The sequence below is a fragment of the Amia ocellicauda genome, chromosome 19 (assembly GCF_036373705.1).
Source record: "Amia ocellicauda isolate fAmiCal2 chromosome 19, fAmiCal2.hap1, whole genome shotgun sequence".
Classification (NCBI taxonomy): Eukaryota; Metazoa; Chordata; class Actinopteri; order Amiiformes; family Amiidae; genus Amia; species Amia ocellicauda.
In genome coordinates this window covers 18,151,153-18,172,794 of record NC_089868.1, presented here as the reverse complement: position 1 = coordinate 18,172,794, position 21,642 = coordinate 18,151,153, and the positions used below count along the sequence as shown (strand labels likewise).

General features: G+C 35.7%; 1 protein-coding gene across 1 annotated transcript in view; it reads left to right on the top strand.

Moving 5' to 3' along the window:
* astn1 (astrotactin 1) overlaps positions 1 to 21,642 on the top strand; it is a 218,998-nt gene that overhangs the window by 104,316 nt on the left and 93,040 nt on the right. Inside the window, exons 12-13 of the mRNA XM_066692128.1 lie at positions 9,648 to 9,814; positions 11,835 to 12,029. Coding sequence (XP_066548225.1) covers positions 9,648 to 9,814; positions 11,835 to 12,029 — 362 coding nt within the window. The remainder of the gene's footprint in view (positions 1 to 9,647; positions 9,815 to 11,834; positions 12,030 to 21,642) is intronic.

Sequence of the window (21,642 nt, the reverse complement as noted above, 5' to 3'; positions counted from 1 at the left end):
CACTGACTACAGTTTGGAGATGCCTGTTGCTTGTTTGCATTCAAACCAAGAATGTTTCATAATGTGTTCCTTTAAGTAGTAGTACAGTATATAAACATGACAGGGATACATACTTCTCCTGGGGCAAAGGAAATGGAAGACAGAAAGCTGTTTAGCAATTAATTATCCAGCTGCTACAACCATATTGTGTTTGGATTACATAGCTATATTATATTAAGAGAATGTGAATTTAAATTAGTCCGGTTTCGTGAGATTGATTAACATGCTATGCCTTGCACTAGACGTAAAATGTTAATTGTAATGAACAATCACAGTCCACGGACAGGGATGATCACATTTCTTTCAGTTCAGTTTCTAATTTGGCATATTTTTATTTAAAATAAAGTTAATAGTTGTAAGGGTACTTCAATTGTGCCACAATGTTCTGCCACAATGTTTTTTGCTACGGTATCTTCTGTTTTGTAAAGTGTCATCTATTATCTTTGACAAAACCAGTTAAAAGGTCTGGATGTAAATTACAACAATTTTCATTGGTAGCTACAGTGGCTTTCAAAAGTATTCACCCCCCCCCCCCCCCCCTTGGAATTTTCCACATTTCATTGTGTTACAAAATGGAATCAGAATGGATTTAATCAGGAGTTTCATGATGTAGTTTTTGTTAGGAATTGTACTAACCAACTATGGGACCTCCCAGAGACAGGTGTTTACCTGAAGTCATGTGACACACTTTAATTGCACAGAGCTGGACTCCATTCAACTAATTAACTGACTTGATTTCACCACAGCTCAGTCAGGTATGTCATAGCAAAGGGGGTGATTACTAATGCATTCAATTATTTTCTGTTTTGTATTTCATTTAGAACAATTTGCAGATGCTATATTTCACCTTGGCATAATGGACATTTTCTGTGTTGATCACAATAGAGTTAATCATGAGTTTTTGCCACTCATGTCATGTTGTAACACAATAAAATGTGGAATAGTCCATGCAGGGTGAATACTTTTGAAAACCACTGTAAAGATTTGGCATTATAGAAAGTGTTATGATATTCACAGTTGCCATGCCCCTTACATCAATTTCTGAGTCACATCTAGGAGGGGCCAACAGTTGACCAAATATTTTTGGTTTAAGTTACCACTGCATCAGAATTTTGTAATTTAATAATTCTGCTCTCAACCCCACTTAAACAGCTATTTTGTTCAGTTAAGTAATAAAAAGAGAAACATGAACATGCTGCAGCCTTCTGGGACTCCTGAGTTAAATTAACTTACTACATTTAAAGAAAAAAGAAAGTCACTAACGCTTATAATTCACCAGCACTCCAGTCGGCCAACTCAGGTCTAATCCGTCCCGTCTTAGTGTTAGTTGGGTTCCTTTTATAAAAGACTCAATTACAGCACACTATTCCACTCCCACCCCTTTACAAAGTATTAAGCTTGTTACACTTGTAACAATCATGAAACACAAACTGCCCTCTTTGTGTTTACCATCGAAACACACTGAATCCATTGATATGGTCTTAATGGAACACTTCCGGTATATAAACTATTTAATCTCCTTTGAAGCTGAAAGACATCCATCAGTTTCTCTGCAAATAGTGTCTCTCCTGCCCCAAAGGGTCTCTGCTATCATTCATGACAGCACTCAACACCAGTTAGCACTTGGTGTTTGTTCATAGGGATAGCAAGAACAGTCCATCTGTCGCCATACCACTGGCATTTTGTAATTAGTTTTACAAGGTATATAAATTATGTTTTTATCCTTCTCATCATTGCCATCATTTGCTAGGAATCAGGCTTGGTTTCTGTTAATCAATTAGCACCTCCTTTTGGCGGGGCTGCCATTCTCAGCCTGTGTTTAATATTTCTCGCAGCATGAGCTACGAGGAATTGACCTCTTCTGTCTCGCTGATGTATGAGACTCCTGGGGAGTTAAGGCAATGCAGTCATTTAGAAATAAAGTCTAATAATTGCTAAATGATTATGTGATTAATTAGTTCTTTAGCCCATGCAGAAGGGAAACTTGAAGCTGTCTTTCCTTTAACTGCAAAACTAATTGGTTTCTATCAAAATAAAATAAGGTTGCCAAGGATGATTGGAAGAGACCTCAGCTTCCAGGAGAGTATTTAGATTAAACATGATCCATGTTTGGGACTGGCTAACAAGCCCTGGCTCTTAATGCCTTCTAACTTTGGTGAGTTTAGCATCTGAGATGAGGTATGGTGCTGCAATGGGGAAATTGTTAATAATTAAGTACTTGTAAAAGGACTGACGTCTAACGCAGATTACCTTAGAGGTTAAAAAATCTTTAACTCAGTGGTAATTCAGATCAGCAGTAATCAGCTACAGCTTAAAATTTAATTTTCTGTTGGCAGAGGAGGCTCAAATATTGACTCTCATTCAGATTATTTATTGGCTTTTGTCCTTATTATATAACAGCTATAAGTCTAACACTCATTGGTACAAATCATTTATAGGTGGCTTCATTACATAAACACACCGAAACTAACTACCAGTGTATGCATCTTTAAAACAGATACAAAATTAGTTATTCTTCTCTGACAGGATTTCTTTACAGTGATGAGACTTGGCTAATGGTTCAATCTAATCTTTCTAGAGAAAGTCGCGAGGGTCATGAATTAATAGCATACTCACACTTGGAGGATCACAATGAGATTAGAAGTCTCCACTTGTTAATAACCCGGCACCCTGTTCATACGTTGAAAAACGAAAAAAAAAATTTTTAGTTGTGCAACAGCATGAGTGTCATAACAGCGTTCTCCTGAGGTCTTTATCACTGTAAGGAACAGATGCATCTGTGTATAATTTGTATGCAGCCTGCAGCTGCACCAACTTGAATCAGATCTTGGATACTAAGCAGTTTTGAGTCTGGTCAATACTTGGCAAGAAAAGAAAACCACACTTACTAAGTATACATGGTACTTACCACTGTGCCACAACCAGTGTGCTCCTTTTAAGATCAGATATGAAGTAAAGGTGATCTCCTCTCACTTGACATTAGTATCCTTCTCCAGTATTTCAAAGTACAGCTGCTGGGTCAATATCCTGGCATAATCTTTATACTACTCATAAAAAATGGCACGGACTGAGCACCGTGGTGAAATTAATTGAAACAATTTTGATAAGCTTCTGAAATGTAAGAATCTATGATAGAATTAGTTTATTTTGTGCTGGATTTACACTGATTTGTTTTAAAAAGCAGAGTCAAAATGAAGGTTAAGCTAGAACTGACACTGGCAGCTAGAGGATATATATCTCAAGGTCTTTTAATTCATCTTTAGTTCATCTTCTACAGAGTGATTAGTTATGCCTTCCCCCAGGTGCCTGACTGCCCTGACTTGCTCTCTCTCCTCTCTGGCCTCCCAGACCAGCTCCTCTAGATGCCTTCTTAAGACACCTCCGTTTGGATTATACTTCATACTGCATTTTTCACTTTGAATTCATAGGATAGTCCCAGTCTGTTGGAATGAAAACCATACAAAGCAGAAAACATCTTTATCATGAGGAAATGTTGCTATGGTATAAAAACTTTTTTCCCCCCAAAGGATGTAATCAGCCTGCAGGTGAAAATACAACATTCTTAGTGTTCTGGGTGTAGAGTAAGGCAAAATGTCATCTTCTACAGAGCATTCATTACTTTATACAAGAATGATCCCAGGAGTTAAGTGTAGTCATTTTAAATTATGCAGTTCCATAATTGCTTTTGAGGAGGTGAAAGAAGAGACTGGGATTTTTTTTTTTAAATTAAATGTTTCATTTGGTGCAAGTTTGTAAAAAATCCCATGCAAATGAACTATTTTGATTACAATGTTTACAAAACCAATTAACCTTTGGACTACAATGCATCTGATTGTTATACATATTCATTTTTCTTCTAAATGATTTACTGTTTGACAGTTATTTTGTTTAGTTTTTTTCAGGCAGAAGGTATTTTGATCAAATAGCAAAATTCCTGAAAGTAATTTAACTAAAACATGAAGAATAAATTGAAAAGGGGTCTCTTGGCTTTTCTTTAAAACAAATATATTAGTTAAAGAAATAAACATGTGTAATGCACACATCTTATATCACTAGCAATGCAAGCACTTATTTTATCTATTGTATACATTTGCAAAAATTTGTCAGCTGTCTCTGATATAGGAATCTGTTCTATCTACATGCAAAGGTTACATCTGTCTACAGATGACTTGTTTCAGTTGATTTATTTCTTTGATCATGATATTTGTTTAAGATGTGCTGAATTCCTAGGCAGAATTATGTTTCTTTTTCTTTCTTTTCTTTAATTTTGCAGTATTTGTATTTTCTACAAATTTCAATATGAAATTGCATACAGATTTGTTTTATTTTCCTTTTGGAAGCTTTCTGATATAAAAAAATATATATTTTGCTAAGAAAACAACTTTAGATTGGCTAAAATGTGTTCCTTTTTGTGTAAATAAAATATACTGTTGGTCTAATAACACTACAAATCCATATAAAGCATGTTTTTGTAATGCTGTATAGCATATGACAAAAAAGTATTTTACAATGTGACTTTTACATTAAATAAAAACAACAACAAAAAAACAATGACTCTTATTCACCACAGTTTTATGTGCTTTAAATATGTGATAGATTTCTTGTTTGTAAAAACAAAACAAAACAAAACGCGCACACTGTTTCAGGAATGAGATCTGTATTTCAGCATCTTCCTTTATTTAGAACAAAGAAAGTTTAATATGATAGATTTTATTTTATTTTGGAGAGACAGAATCTTGGTGTTGCAATCAAACCAATAGGAAATTTGTTCCCGAAATATTTGGCTTATGGAATCTTTTTGTTAAGAGAAACCTAGTTGCTAAGGCTACACGTATTGTGAAAGATAAGAGTGGCCAAACCGTGTGCTGCAGAATCACAACCCAGCTTTTTCAATTGAATTATCCAGTCTGATTTAAATAATTTCTGCTTTTTAAGTGGAAAATAGAAACGCTGAGGTTGTTTTACAGGTGCCTTTTTATGTCATGTAAGAAGTAAGATGTGTGACCCCAGCACACACATTATGAAACCAATATTGCTGCTGCAGTCCACGCCCTGGCTTTATCACTTTGTAACATAAGCAGAAGCAAAGAAGAATATTCACTAGCATCTCCTCAGTCCCCAGTGCAAGAACGACTACTTAAGGGATAAACCTTCATGTCTATTGATTTTTTTTTTTAATCCAAATCCTCCATTTTGCCAAATTAAAGATTATTGCATTTACATAATTTTATCTAGCTGTCAAAAGAATGGATTATGGTCTTTCTAACAATAACCCTGCAGCAGATTTCTTTCAGTCTTAGGGGGAAAAGGCATTATCTCAGTTTGGTGGAAAATCTTGAAATGAGCTCAGTAGTTCAAGGTTTCTCAAGTTCAATATCCTATTTTAAAATTGAAATACTGGTATAATCAGGCATGGACAATGTTGAAAGTATCAGTTATCAATAATCTTGACAAGAGTCAGGAGGATGGTGTGAATATTTTAAATATGTAACAGACTCTTAAAATGACAATTCATAATAATATTGTCATAATAATAATGTCATTTTTCTTAAAGAACAAACAGCAATCACGTTTATTATGTTTGTGCTGTGATTCTTACACATTTTTAAAATAAGACCTGGCATTGGTTATGAAACAAATAAATACATTTAAATAAAATATGTTTATCAAAATTATGTAAATGCAAGTCAAAACATACAACGGACAAAAAAAAATCTAATTTAAACAAACTCTATTTAGAAATAAACACAATACCTAAATAAATATGAACATTGATGATATAGATGTAGTTTTTATGAATGAACGGAAAAATGTAAAATAGATTTTACACACTACAGTTAAAAAATAAATAAACGGGGCACGCTTAACGTTGCATGAAATATTTACTTGCCAGAGACTGCGATTTGTCGTGTCACTTGCTATAGTAAACAAACCCATGTTCAAGGTATTTTAAAGCTACTGTTATGAATTATGTAGCTGCAAATTAAAACAACGGCCTGCACACGTCTCAGATACATTTTTCACATTGCTCCTCCAAATTCTCGTGAACCTTTTCAGAACAACGGATAAAACAAAAAGTTCAGTCATGTGGAGCAGTCGTGTATCATGTGCTAGATTTACTGAAACAGTGGCTACGTGGGTCAGTGTCCAGATGTTCTACCCTAATGTAGTGGATTATGTCTGTTCTTTTGAGCTTTCATTTGTGACATTAATGGGACATCTGGTAGAGCAATTGTTGTTGTCGCTGTTTTTGAGATAAAGTAACAAATTAATGTAATTGAAAAGTGACATTTCTCTTCTTGTGCTCTCAGTATTACTCAAAACCAAACATTTGTAGGTTTTTTATCTGCCATATAAATCGATTCTCAGAATGGATTACCAAAGATTTGCGAAGGATTAAATTCCGCAATTTTCTATATCCGAAGAGGTGAAATCTATCGTTGGAAAGCTGTTGTGACTTTGACTGTATACAGAAATATGCTCTGTTGGACGATTGCTATCTTTTGTGTTTTTGCTCCCCCCTCTGTGTTTTGGATAATTAATTGCTCAAATCGATATAGGGGAGTGTTGGGTCATATAGGTATGGTACATCAGTACATGAAATCCTCTGGACTTATTTTGCTTCCACATTGTATTGATCCAGCAAAAGTGGTAGTGATTTAAAGAGTCTGTGCTGAAGATAAGTTAGGAGATTTAATGTACCATGGTCTTTACATTAGAGGCAATAAATCAGTTGTCACTGAGCTAGTAGCAAAGTGACAAAATCAATACAAATGTATCCAGGGACCAAGGCGGGCTTTAGCCATTAGGTATGGCCTTTTATGCCCTGATACAGCAGAAGACGGCCCAGGAGACCTGTAGCCTGAATATGTAGCCATCATCAGAAATACTAACTGAAAATATGAAAATGCAAGATTTAGGGAAACTAGTACTTTCTGCAAGGCTATATCAGATCTCTTTTTTTATACAGACTTTTGAATTACCCTATGTTTTTTCTTCTGTATATGTTTCTCCCTTTTTAAAGTAGATACAAGTTTGTGTGTGTGTTTGCATTCATGTAAGTAGGAAGACAGGTACATAGTATAATTTGCAGTATCTATATTGAACAGCGTTTCTGTGCATAAGACATCCACTGAATAAACATACATATTTACCACAAAAGTGTTGTGGTATGAATTCTTCACAGTATATATTCATTCAGCCCATATCCTACACAACATCAAAAGCTTCAGAGGAAATGGGTTGAACCTCTGTTTCCATAAAATACTGGTAAAATACAGAATAATGGGTCTCTAGTGTCACACACAACAGAGAACAAAAAAGGCTTTGGGTGACAAGTTTTCGAGTTAGTCCGGTAGGTAAGGTAGCTCTATCAGTATGTGAAGCACAGCATCAGTGACGGCATCTGTGGAGCAATTTCAAGTTCTGTAGAAAAATAAAGAAATCCAATCAACGTTTAAAACTGAAAGAACCCCCCCTCCCTTTCATTCTCTATAGTGGTGGACAGGTTCTGAGAAAAAAAAATAACCATGACATTTTAAGCACAAAGCGGTGGAGAGAGATAAACATCTTTTGTTACTATTTCATCTTGAAAAGTAAATGCTTATTGCATTTAGGTTTAATAATACTTTTAAAATAAGCTCCTGCCAGCTTTCAGAACTAAACATGTCTTAATGATAATGCCTTTATTTCTGCAAATGTGACCAGATATAAAATGTGACCAGAGACAAGATACAGATAAGAAACCCAAAAAAATAAAAGTCTAATTCCAAGGTATTCTGTTTTATAGACTGAGGAGACCGAAGGAAACTGGTTAGAGTTATGAATGGCTTAGAACTGGATCGAAGAGGCTTCAATGTAATTGGTTTCCTTGGGAAAACTGGTGACTTTAATCAAAGAAATGCAGCCTTGAAAAAAAAAAAATTAACTTGAGCAATCCAAAAAATTCCCTTGTCTTCTGGGGATACTCAAGCACTAGCTGCTAAATGGCAGCAATAATAGAGCCGTGGGTGAGAAGAAAGGGACAAGTGCTAGAACTCAGACAAACACATGCTTGTCCACTTCAGTGCTCTCAAGTTAAAGGGATGGGGTTCACTGGGACAAGTGACATAATAGAATGGGTGCAGATACTAAAACCTGGTCAATGTAATTACCTACCAACCATTCTACTAAAATAATCAATTTTAAATAAATGGCTCAAACTCTCCAATTAGGTTTTGTCTTTTTTAATTAAGTATGCGTCTCAGCTTCACACAGTATCCAATGGTGATCCACTAATTATACTTGTAGAAGTGAGTGGGTATGTATAAAACACATCATGTGCATGCAAGTACCAAACAGCGACGTATAGTCAGGAAGAATATTGTCGAAAGCCTAAAGCCTAGTCATTTAAATCATGTTAGCAAGTTTAAATGGCAGTTTAAAGGCTCTGAAGGCTGTAGAGTAACATGAGATACCGCCTTTAGATGCAGTCACAAGGAGAGAACTTGATTGATGAGGGCAGGTCACTGTGAGATTCAGCTAATAAGGCTTCTGACTGGTGACCGCAGGCAAAAACAAAATAATGGTATGTCAGACTGCCATGAAAAGTTCTGATGTTCCTTAAGCAGAAGCACCTTATTAAGTTTCAATCATTTTCAAGACACTTTGGAAGATGAAATGTTCAATATAAAACATCAACTGCATTCAGAAGGATTTGAAAAAAAATGTTCTGGGAAAAGCAGGAAGCACTGGGGATTCGGATGTACCTTAGAAGGATCGGCTATGCTTTACAGTAGGTTTAAAACGGTAGTCGTTAAGAAAACAGTTACTTCTATTTTTAAACTTTCCCTTTTTCCCTGAAGACTCTCTGATGTAAGATTAATGTATAAGTGAACCTTCACACTGTTTGAAGAGCGCCAATGTCGTCCTTTGGAAGTCCAACAGGATTGTCTGTTATCTTTTGTTGACCAACTTTCCGCTTCATTAATTCTCATGAAGACTCGACAAAAGTGCTCACATTGATGAGTAATGGTGTAACCTACATTTTTAAACCAACAGCTTTGTAGCCTGAATTTATTTAATGGGTTCTGTTCTGCTCTGATTATACACCGGTTATTGTTCATGCTTTTTAATGAACTGCACTGATAAATCCCAGTTCATTTATCTAGCATTATTTTATTGACATACGTTACTCATAAATAACTGTGGAAGGCAGACAGGATGGGCCTTTTGATTTTTTTTTAAATGGTCATAACTTTATTCTTATTCAGTTTTTGTACCTCTTGCGTATTTTGGACAAATTCACAGCCTTGATATTTTGTAACCAAAGGATAGCAGAACCTTGTTGGTAGAAAGCTGAAACCAATAATTTAAAAGAAACAATAAATTGTCGTTGTGCGAGAACCCTACCTTGGAGCTGATTCTAAAGTACGTGCCCAAATTATTCACTCATTTTATGAATATTCAGATTTAATGAAGTAAATATTAGTTTCACTTGTGCCAGCAGTAAATAGCATACATCTCACAGTTGGAAGAACATGTGATTGATTTAGATTTAAGATCATACGTTTTTTCTCATCGTTTCTACAGCTGCCGCTCCCTTACCAGTTCCTTTTTTTCTCCTCCAGTGCCCTCCTGGTCTGAGCCCCATGAAGGATGGCACAGGCTGCTATGACCACCACATCGGGATTGACTGCTCTGATGGCTTCAATGGTGGCTGTGAGCAACTGTGTCTTCAACAGCTGGCACCTCTGGATGAAGACCCCTCCATGTACAATATCCTGATGTTCTGTGGGTGAGTAAAGATTCAGAAATGTCGGGTTATCACATCCAGTTAGTTCTTTACATACCTACTGCTGTAATTCATGTGTCACACTACTGTGAGTCTTTATGCACTGGCGTGTGGTTTATTTTGGTCTCAGAGGGCCAGGGGGAGACATATCCGTTGTCCTTCAGTTCAAAATCAAACTGCTGCCAAGAATTTTAAAAACCAGAATGTCACATTGTCACGGTACAGCACTGCTAAGCTGGGTTAGACATTATTAACAGTATTTATTGTAACTGTGGGTTCATGTAAGGCCTCACAGTTGGCCATCATACCATATGGGTCGTTATTTTGGCATCTCAGTGTTGGAAGATACACTTGATGTTGCTTCAGAGTTAGTCACTTAATCGGATTAATCTGACAGGGAGTCGGGCTCAGCTTGAATACTGCATGTATTATGAATACATTTAGGACAAGAGGCAGCCGATCTGCATTAGTATAATTCACCTGTAGTTTCCTGGCATGACGGAGGAAGTGTTTTTAATTTAAATTCTGCCCATGAATTATGAATGTGAAGAGGTTTCTTCTTTACCATTAACGAGAAGCTCACCGGGAAACCGTTTAAAAAAGAGCAGAATCAAAGACTCAATTTGTGATTTTTACTATTCGTTTAAATACCGATTGATACTATAATTCCCTTTTCTGTAATATTTCTTCTACTTCGACCTGGGACATGCTCAAGGACCAAACAGTAGGGAATGGAGAAGGACATTTCAAGAATTGTGTTTAACGAGGATACATTATGTTTTACCTCTCTTCCATAAAAATATATATATCGCCAATCCTCAAGTGAATGATATTGACTTTTTTGGTGTATTTTTTTAGAATATAGAATTGTTATTTCTATTTCCACTGATGTTGTACATCTGAATAATACATTGCATCCGGTATTGTTTGGTAGTGGCTAAATCATTTCTGCACTGCAAGGAGAGAGAGAAAAATACAGTATTATTGAGTGCAACATGTGCTTGTTTTTAGCACCACAGTGTGTGACCCAGAGTCAAGCGACTTGAACATGAAAGTCTTAGCTTTTTTAACTCTCCCGAATATGCTTTGACAGGTACTCTGGGAGATCAGTGATGTATAACCCCAAAAAGGCTTTACATGCTGCAGGTTTACTGGAACAACAGGCAGACAAGTGCACGAGCCCTAAAGAATTGCCCTAATAGCCCCATAAACAACGCTGAAGCTTTCTTAAGTGCTTAAACGCTACGATAATGGATTACCGTGGTAAAAATAGTTCTGTGTTGCGCTGGTCCATTTTGGGAAGCTTGCTGACTGTATAATCCGCTGCTCCAGTAAATGAGAATTAAAGGCAATAACACTTCTTTAAAAGTACCTTTTTAATTGCCATTTTGTTTGGGGACAGCTCTGACATAACAAATCCCAGTGTTTCCACTTATGGATTCTCCGTGGGCATGCCATATATAGATGAAGGCTTTTTTTTCCCCCCAACCAAATTCATTATCTGTTTTTAAGTGAATTTTGATCAATTTATGTTGGAATGCTATGGCACTGATCAATGGTAATCAACTGCTCTTCAAGTTAGCTTCGATCTCATTCTCCCTTTGAAGTCGTGTTTGATCTATCACCTGGGTCTTCTGCTCCCAGCTAACCGAAATCTACAGATTTTCTTTATTCTACCTCAGAGACTAACTGATCCATAGCGGAATGCCAACAGAACTGATATCTCCAGTGATCATTACAGTGGTCCTGTAATAATACTACATTTGTTGCATTTAAAGCCTAGTGAAACAAGCAATATATAGTATTATAATCTTGCATCACACATAAGCATCTGTCTAAGTAACATCTTACTGTATAAATGTAAGCAGAATTTTAATCCCAAACAATCTCTTTCTTCCTCTAAATCTGACATGGAAAAGACAGAATTTTTGTCAGTCAGTGCTTTGGAATTAGATGGGAATTATGAATTAATAATTGGTTTATCTGGAACACTAATCGTTTTCGGGACGTTTGTTTTTGGTAGATGTATTGAAGATTATAAGCGTGGACCAGATGGCCGCTCATGCCAGCCCATCTCGGAGGCCTGCACTGAAGGCCTGGACTGTGGGGAAGCCGCTGATATCCCTGCCAACCAGACCGTTTTCGGGGACCTCTTCTACGGTTACAATAACCACACCAAGGAGATAACCTTGGGGCAGATCCTCAAGGCAACGTTCAGGTATCATACGGTGAAAACTGCCTTATTTATCTCTAAAACACATTGAATTATACACTTTACTAATTTGCATTCACATAAGCAGGATCTGAATGCACAAGCACATTTTTTTTTAAATGAGAGAACACCTGAAAGAATGGATTTAGTTTGTAACCATTTACTGAATACAATTTAGTGTGAAATGATTGTTCATGGATCAGGAAGCAAGGACGATAGCTTGGCACAGCTGAAAGTTTATAGAAAAGGCCAACGTTAACAGAACTTACAGAAGAGTATGCAAATGTGAGACAATATGAAACTGCAGCATCTGCTTTGCTAGAAACACAGCATACTGTATATACGACACACACAGAGAGTAAGACAATAGATGTATAAACAGTTGACATGGGTTATCTGCTACTATATGACTATACTATTTTATCCTACTTTTACTATACACGGTTTGGGCTACCCTAGTTTAATTTGCATGCATGGATCCAAACCTGGCAGTTCAAATCATTACTTAAAAAGGGATCAGGTTATATAATGTCTTTGGAAGTCTGACCTATTTTTCATTACTTGACTTTTTATTGATATGCAGTAACATAGTTAATTGGTTCTTATTTCAAACTGCTGTTTTTTACATGAGAAGTGTGTTGAAATTTGAGCTCTCGTAACAAGATCTTTTTTTTAGTTCAGATCAGTTTTATTTGTGTATCTGATGTTTTCTTAATTGTTCTCATTGTCTGCACTTTGTGCTGGCGATACATTATTGATGACAATTGAGTCACTACACAGCTAAATAATCAGTCACACTACCACCTGATTGAATGATTTTGCGGATGATTGATTATCGGAGAGTTTTTATCAGGAAGCCAGTGCTATTAGTGAAAAGTGGTAATTGATTGCAAATTTAATAAGCACACATTCACTGTGCATATGTACTTATCATAAACCATTTTGAATTAATTTATTCATATAAATGCAATGACAAATAAATGGTTTAAAATCTAAATATGCATTACACATTTTTCTTTTTCAAAATGAATTAAAGATTGTACTGTTAAGAGGCTTAAATTAACAAATGACACCTGCAGATGGCAGGCCAACAGCTACAAAGCAGCTTTAGTGCACTTTTTTGGACTTTATGGCTGATTGTTTGAAAAACAGATTGAGTATAAATGAACTGCCTTGAAATGGAAACAAAAGCTTTATCAAACCTGCTTGGGATTGCTTTGAAGATTTTAATTACTGAATTACATGCACACAAATTACTGTGTGGAAGCTTCTGTTGAATTTTCGAAGTCACTGAGTCACTAGGTCAAAAAAGCATCTGTGCTACTAAAATTACATTTTGAAAGTTCACATACATTCTTAAAGCTGTTGGCAGCTCCAGTGCTAAGAGTCTGTTGCCTGATTGGTGGATACATGCAAACGAGAAAAAGCAATTAATGTCTACAAGGAACTGGATCTCAAATGTTTGGACTGATCTAATTTGAAGCCACCAAGAGAATAGAGGCAGGGTTAGACTTTGAAAAACTATAACTGTTACTATGGACGCTCCTGGCTTGAGGAGAGAGCTTATGGGAGTCTAGTGTAATGCAGTTAAGAAATGCATAATTAAAAGTAATGGCAAGAAGCAAATTAAAACTGACCATGAGCCAGCTAGGTTTAATGGAACATAATTGGTCCAGATTAAACTTCCAATGCATGTGGAAAAAATGCAGGTACAGCAACTTCCCCGTCATATATTTTGTTTAAAGTGTTGAAAAAAATGTTACACTTTTAGTAGGCAACAAGAGAATAAACAGACTCCCTCTGATAAACAATTGACTTCAGCCGTTGACTTTAATATGATTTAAATCAAGTACCGTTAAGCATCTTTATCAGTTGTATTAGAAATTGTAAAAAGCTTTAGATTCTATCTCTGCCAATTTCCTAAACTGCAGACATGAATAGGTGTTTCACATTAAATGGTATCTTTCTGGCTTTGATTCTCAGAACTGATTAAATTGTTATGCAGATTCTGTCTGTGACATTTATTTTTTTCTTTCGGATATGAATCATCCATCACTTGAAATCACACAAATCTGTTCAATATTAGATATGTAGTATTCGATGAGACCTGTTCAAGGACTCCTCAAAAAAGCCTGTCAAAAGAAATTTGGGACCCCATTACATCCTGTTATGGCATATAAAATATGCAGTGACTTTTTAAATGCTGATTACAACTTTTGAATGGAGAATTAAGAAAAATTTGTCACAAAGGGATACTATGTTTAGAAGCAATTCACTTTATTTTAAGTTGCAGATTTTTAAAGGAAAGAGCAAAACTTCACAAAAATCCTACTTAGGGAATTAATACAAAAATAACATCACCTCTCTAACCAAAGTTTCTAAGAGACTAAGACTGTACAGCATACACAATTTATTGTCACACATCTCTTATCAATATTTTCTTAGCCACTTTAATGAGACTCACCCATAACTCACTCCGGCGGTCTAACCCTCTCTGTAACGGTCTCTGACCCACCCCTTGGCAATCAAACCATGCCTGGCTGATTAATTGTGCATAACAGCAGCCATTTTTATCTTTTCTCTTTTTTTTACATAACTTGAGCAATAATAAGTTATAGTCAAGCCAGGAAAATGTATCGATTGTGATAATAAGGAAACTCATGTTATGAGAGGGTGTTTCAGTGTGGTAATTGTGAGAGTGCTTTAAATGGTACATCTGATACATGGATATCCCAGTCACTTATGTATGTATGTATGTATGTATGTATGTATGTGTGTGTGTGTCTGCATGTGTCTGTGTGTGTGTAGCAGACTTTTCATACCTAGTCTATTTTATTTTTCCACTGCCATTTGAAAAAATATATAATCACAGTCTGACAGTGTTCTCTTTGCTGGTTTCCTTCAGTGAAGTTTGTCCTTATTTTAACCTGTTTCTGAAGACATCACTGGTATACTTTTTCAGACGATTCTTGAAGCTATTATGAGATCTTTTGCAGCTTTATTATAATCTACAGATAAGACCAATTCATAATGTGAGACATGGCATGGGACTTAATCAAAGTAATTCTTTAAAATTAACAATATTATTCTGTTTCATGGAGTCATCAGCGTGGGATATGGATTTTCATTGGCTTTCCTTCAAAAGACACCCCCCCCCACAGTTCTGGAGTGGCACAAAGCATCTGTTCTGCACTTTAGTTACAAATATATAAAAATCCAGATAAAATTCTGATGCATATTTCCCTGATTACTGCTTTAATATGCAACGTGTAAAAGCAGTTGCTATACGATGACTATAGTTTGTTTTTTTCCTTACGATACCTTGCTTTAAATCATTACAAAATACTCACAAACACACATACAAATATAAATGTATACATTTTAATTAGTATGTTTATTCTGGAAACATTCCTACCGCTACTGAGTTTGATTATTTGATGACTCTGAACCTTAGATATTAGATTAATGGAAATATTAAAGCAATACTTTTTAGCTTAGTACATTCATGGTAAAGAACAGCAGTACTGGGCTTACTGGCATGCTTTTGCAGAAAGTTGACAATTGCTCGCACATGCTCAGTGGGGTACATGCCCAGTAATTGGCATCTTTGTGGCAGAGCTGTATTACACTGCCCAGTTTGGACAAAAAGACCATTATTATAGAAGTCTGTTTTTAACATCTGGATGAAGAAGTGGTTGAACTTGTTTTTTACATGTCTTGAGATTAAGTTTCTCATAGATTTTATTTACAACACAGAACCTTAACACAAGCTTTTACATGAGAAAGACCTTCCCATAATATATATGAAGACTTAGTCCAAAATATGTCATATTTTTATTGCAGTAGCTAAGATGTGTAAATGCTGTTGTTGATGAGGATTTAGCAAATCTGTAAAATGGCTTCCTTTTTGGGGGGAAAGGTCATGCAAAATGGCCATTTATAGGATCTAACAAGCAGCATATGAAGATACTGGGGAGTCCCCGTGAAATATCCCATTGGCATTAGCATGATGTAATTGTCTACACATACAGAGAGATACAGGCCATCTCGTGACAGGTGAGCGTGCATTTTTGTTTAAAATAGCTATGGCTGTTAAGGCGCCCACTTCAGATGTCAGCCTTTCTAATTACATTTCTTAATTTGGCTTTGGCTCTTTCACGCAATATGCTCAGAGCAGATTTTAATGAATATTTTATTGCCCTTTGTTCTCATTAAGTCTGCATTGAATCATGATTAAGATTGCCCCCTCTCCAAAAGGCACAGTGGGGTGTTCCTCTCCCCAACCCAAAGGTATACCTTATCTGCACACTTAATTAAAATGTAAAACGTGAACTTGAGAAATAAAGATTATAAGGAGAGCTGGAGGCTCGTAGTTTATTATTTAAAGGTGCATGTCCCAGGCCCCCTTTTTACTTTTTCTTTGTCATTTGTAAATATGGCCATGTTTCTCTGAGCTGGGATGGGCGCACACTGGTTGCTTCCTTTTCTGTAGCCTTGATTATATACAGTCCTATGTTTAGTATAACACATGCACTGGATTACTTACTTGATTAATATGTTTCTTTATTCTTCGCTTTTATGATATATTATTCAATGCTCGCCTCTCTAAACTTGGTTAGGTTTCATTTAATTTGTATGTATTAAACAATGATGTTTACATTTCATACATTTAATATGCAATTGATCAGACTTTTTTTATGGAATTTCAAAACGATTCTTTAATCTAGCCCAAGTTAATCTGGCCTGATGCTCGCAGTGCTCAACACTTTCTAAGGAAATTGAGAACAAAAATAAATCCAGAGATGCATGGCTTTTGTGGGGACAGATACAGCAATTAGTGACAAAATTGGGCAATTGGCCATGCTAATTTGGCATTGTCCTCCAGCTGGTTGAGCAATGTCATGTTTCATAAAGACTTCATATCTCTATGACAAAACCAATTAATCATAACACTGGTTTAAAATGCTTCCACTATCTAGGTGCATTATTCATATTTTTAAAAGTCTTTTGCCCGATAGGTAAATACAGTATGGTGAAATGCAAAGCCTACAGCAAATAATAAAAGTTACATCTGCTATCTTTATAAAACTAATTTCCATACCTTTAATTATCTTGTGTAGTGCTTTCCTATAACCCCTGGCCATAGCTATGGAACGAAAGTGTTTATGATTACATAATGTTATTCACATGTTTGTGGTTCTAGTGTACAGAATATCCTACTCTTACTACTCTAATATTTTATCATTCTTGTGGTCTTTTGAAGCTGTAAGGTAACAAAGTGCTGCATAAATATGTTATAAAGTGGTGTAAATGCATATTTGTTTTTTATCTCTGCTCCCCACATACACGTTTGGTTCATGTTGCAAGTTTGGTTAATATTTAAAGAAGAAAACATTGGGGACATGAATATCCATCTCCCTGTGAGAGTGAATAAAATACATCGGCTTTAACTCTTTAAGTAGAACCCTTGTAGTGTGTTTTTTATATCTTACTTGATAAAATATCGCAGTACAAAAAATATCCGTGAAACCACATGTCCGGTCACACTCATTGTTACACATATGTTTGGAAATAGTAAATGAAACCAGTTAAGATCATTGTCAGGTCATTAGCCTTCTAGATTGAACTGCTGTGGCATTAGTAAGCTAATAAATCTTTCAGATTCGCTAGTGCTTTGAGGCATGGAAACTCTTCATGAAGATATCTCGCAAACTTTCATGCTTATTTATGGTGAATTTAGATGGAATTGAAGAATAAGATAACCATTTCTAAGCTGAGTTAAAGAGTGCATTTATTTTGGAATGGTGTGCCAATATTTGTATTACAGAATGATCTATTTTACAGGATTATGGCAAACAAGAGAAATCCTATAATCTAAAGTGTCTGAATGTCTTTGATTATATGAGGGTTCCAAGCATTTACCGTTCTTCTTGAGAAAGAGAGAGATGGAGCATATGTGAAAGATAGGGAATAGTAGCTGTAACACAAAAAAAGAGCATCCAGTTCTGAGGTAAAGTGCATTCATGTTTTATTTAATTCAGAGTTGTGAGAAAAGAGAAAGAAAATTCATCAGACAAGGCCACTATTTTACAAGAGGATCTCTTAGTCAAAATGTGTTTATCAGATGTGTTTTCAAGCTTTCTTTCTGTCATGGCACTGATGTGAAGTGAGTGGGTGATGTACCCCAGCTCAAATTGCATGAAAGGTTGTGCTGCAGGAAGCATTTCCACATTTCAAATCAATATATATTGAACTTGAGAATGTTAAAGTAAAAAAAAAAAAAGTATAAACAAACAGCACAGGAAGGAAATTGAAAACAGAACTTGTTTTTACTTTATATTTGAACATGAACTTAAAACCAAAAGAAATCTGTAAAAGAAAAACATAACCTTTATTTATTTTTCTTTTCTTCGCAGTCTGAATCAACTACTGAATGCTTCTCAGAACTTGAATTAGATATCTTCTCTATTTAAGATTCCTTTTCTGATTGAGGCTTGAATTTTATCATGTAATAGTTGATCTGATGGAATAGGCAAACGCAAAGGCCTGGATCAGGAAAGGAATATGATTTAATCGAATATGTTATTAGCAGAACACTGCTTGATCCATGTCATCCTGAACTGTTGAGGGAGAAAATAAATGTTACGATCAGCAAAGAAGCCTTGTAAAATGTACAGACAAGTCATGTAAGATGCTTTTTCGCTGATTAGTGCTGAAAAATGCATGGATTGAAAAGGAAGGTTAGATCGGGGAGTTGAATCGTGCAATTAACATATTTTAGCAGCTTTCTTTGTCTTTTAAAAATTATCTATTGCCTTAAAGCATGTTAAAGGGATTAGGCCTATTCAGAAACCCAAATCCTAACACTAATACTTTGTACATTATTCCACTAGTGGAAAGTTTAATTTCAGCATACTTTTTATATAAAGATTTCTGAAAAACAAAAACAAAAAAAACAACTTGTAGACAGTAAGTTCTAATCTTTAAAACATTTATTCATTGCCTTGGGGGAGTTCGTCTTCAAGTTGGCTGGCTCTGATTATTCCGTGGAGTTCTCCATATTGAGTTTTGAGACTTGGAGACACCACTTCCAAGCTTTATTTATTGAATTTTCTGCCTATAAGATTCAGGTTCTGAATTTTCTTTGTCCCACTTGCTGGCTACGACTCCAGTGCTGAATTCTCTTTATTAAATTGTATAACAATGATATTTACAGACCTTGACATCAGTGTAAGGATGTTTTTCTTTTGTTTCTTTTTTTTTCCAGAAATCAGTGATTTACAATTTTTTGTGGGGGGGGGGGCAGATTTAAAAATTATAGGGCAGCATGGTATTATTTATGTATTTTTATGAAAATGCTAGAGTATTTCACCACCTTTTTGACCATTCACTCTGTTCATGGGGCCTTACTTGCGATCTTTACAGCTACTCTGTATAAAACTGTGGATAATCTTGTTCACAAATACATTTGTTAAACTTTGTTTTTGGGTTAGAGCTCCGTATGGCAATCATGAAATCTAATTATAAGGAGGTACTTGTTGCCTTCTATGTCCCATGATGCAGGTATTATGCTACGAACACACATTTAATTTTTTGCAACAGTATGTATAAGTAAGGTAAGTTATTAAACTTGTTTTGTCAATTTTATTATAATTTATAATCTTGGATAGCATCAACAACATGTGTTTGCTGCCTACTGTTGCCAAGTAGAGTGACATTAGTTTAGATTAATGATGTATTTGCAGAGCAGTAATGACGCATACAGAACAACCTCGGAATATTCTATTACCTTCTTTTTAAAGCTCACCTGCAAGTGCAAACTAGATTGGAAACCCCCAGATGAGGAGATACAGTCTTTAATGCTCGGGCTCCTCAAGCTGTCAGTGTGTCTAATTCATATTAATGAAAACATAATGTGGGTGGCTTTGTGTAATCTCATTACAACACATTCTAAAAATGTTATACAACAGGGTATGTAATCTTTTCAAGGATAAGGGATGGTATAAGATTGGAAGACGTGCAATGGTAGTGACCACCTTGAGGCCTTATCTTTTCAGATCTCAGACCACCTTGGTCAGTACTTTGTTGTGAGAGCTCTAGGAAAAAAAGAAAACAGGTTTCTGCTAGAACTATAGTAAAGTTATGACGACATCCAAAAAGCACAGTTTCTTATGACATTTATGGTTGTAGAACAGCTTCATATTTGTTGTACTTTGGACCTTTGGACCTATTCAGAATAGGTTCCTTAGGGGTGCATCTAGTAAAAGTGCAACCTGCATCCTATACATTGAACGAGTTGCTCTCAAATCCAGCCTGTGCCACAGTTGAGCATTGCAAGCGGGTGGGGTGGTTTACAGTTTCAAGCTCTGGAAAATTGGGCTCATAGCACACAGCACTCACGTAACTCTGGCTCCTAAGGTGCCTGCAACTGCAGAGTGTTAGCTCTTCCATCTGCATCAAATCACCTGATTGGTGTGATCGTGTACTGTAGCCATACTGTGCTTGCAGTGTTAAAAAAGCAGATTGCTTTAACAACATGCATATTGCAGGACAAATTATTTGTCTCTTACCTTCTGAATTAGCATGGATTTTGATTCCAAATTGGGGTGGTGGTAGCATTTGATTCAATATATACAAACTCACACTCATACAGAGACACTGATAAGATAATGATATGTAAAAGAGGAGACACAATCTCTCCTAAATTCATGGCAGCTATTGAAGAAGTATTTAAGACTTTGGACTGGGAAGAAAAAGGAATCAAGTTAAACAGAGCTTCTTTGAACAAGTTATGATTTGCTGATGATATTGTCATATTTGAAAGAGTGAAAATGTTACAAATCCAGATGGTTAAGGGAATCTACCAAATGGATCCCAAGAGATGAAAAAATAACTAGATGAAGATCACATGAATGATGGGAAGATGAAATCATAAGCTTTGCAGGAGTTACATGGAAAAGGGTAACTATAGATCGAAGCAAGTGGAAACATCTTGGGGAGGCCTTCATCTAGATGTAAATGTATATTGATATAAATTGATGATGATTGATATTGATATTGATGATGAGGATAATCAGAATACCTATAAACCCCTGCATATTATCAGCTATAACTAGGTTATGAAGAATCAAGCAGGGGTGGTGTTCCTAATGATATTCATATCTACTTACTTTGTATACCAAATTAAAATCAAAGTAATTAGAGAAAAGCAGTTTAACAGCAGTTGTACAAAAGATTTGTACCTCTCTTTTCCCTGTAAAATGGTGTAGTCAGGTATGTAAAACACATATTGCTGTTATTTTTATGTTTAATAAAAAAAAGCAATATATATTCTTCTTATGATTTTCTTGGAACAATAACTTTTGCAATGGCCACAGGTATTACATTGATTTCAGGGTTTCTAAGTTTAATAATAATAATAATATTGGCTTGTGTTCACTTTTCCCTATGGATTCTCAATGCACATGAGCATGTGGAGATTAACTGTTTTATTATCATTTCTTTCCATAAAACCAAACAAATATTTTATTTTGACAAAGGCAAGCCATGTCTCCATACTAGCATATGAGTTAGACTAGAAGTTACATGCAACTTTGTGACTATCAAGCTGTATCTGCAG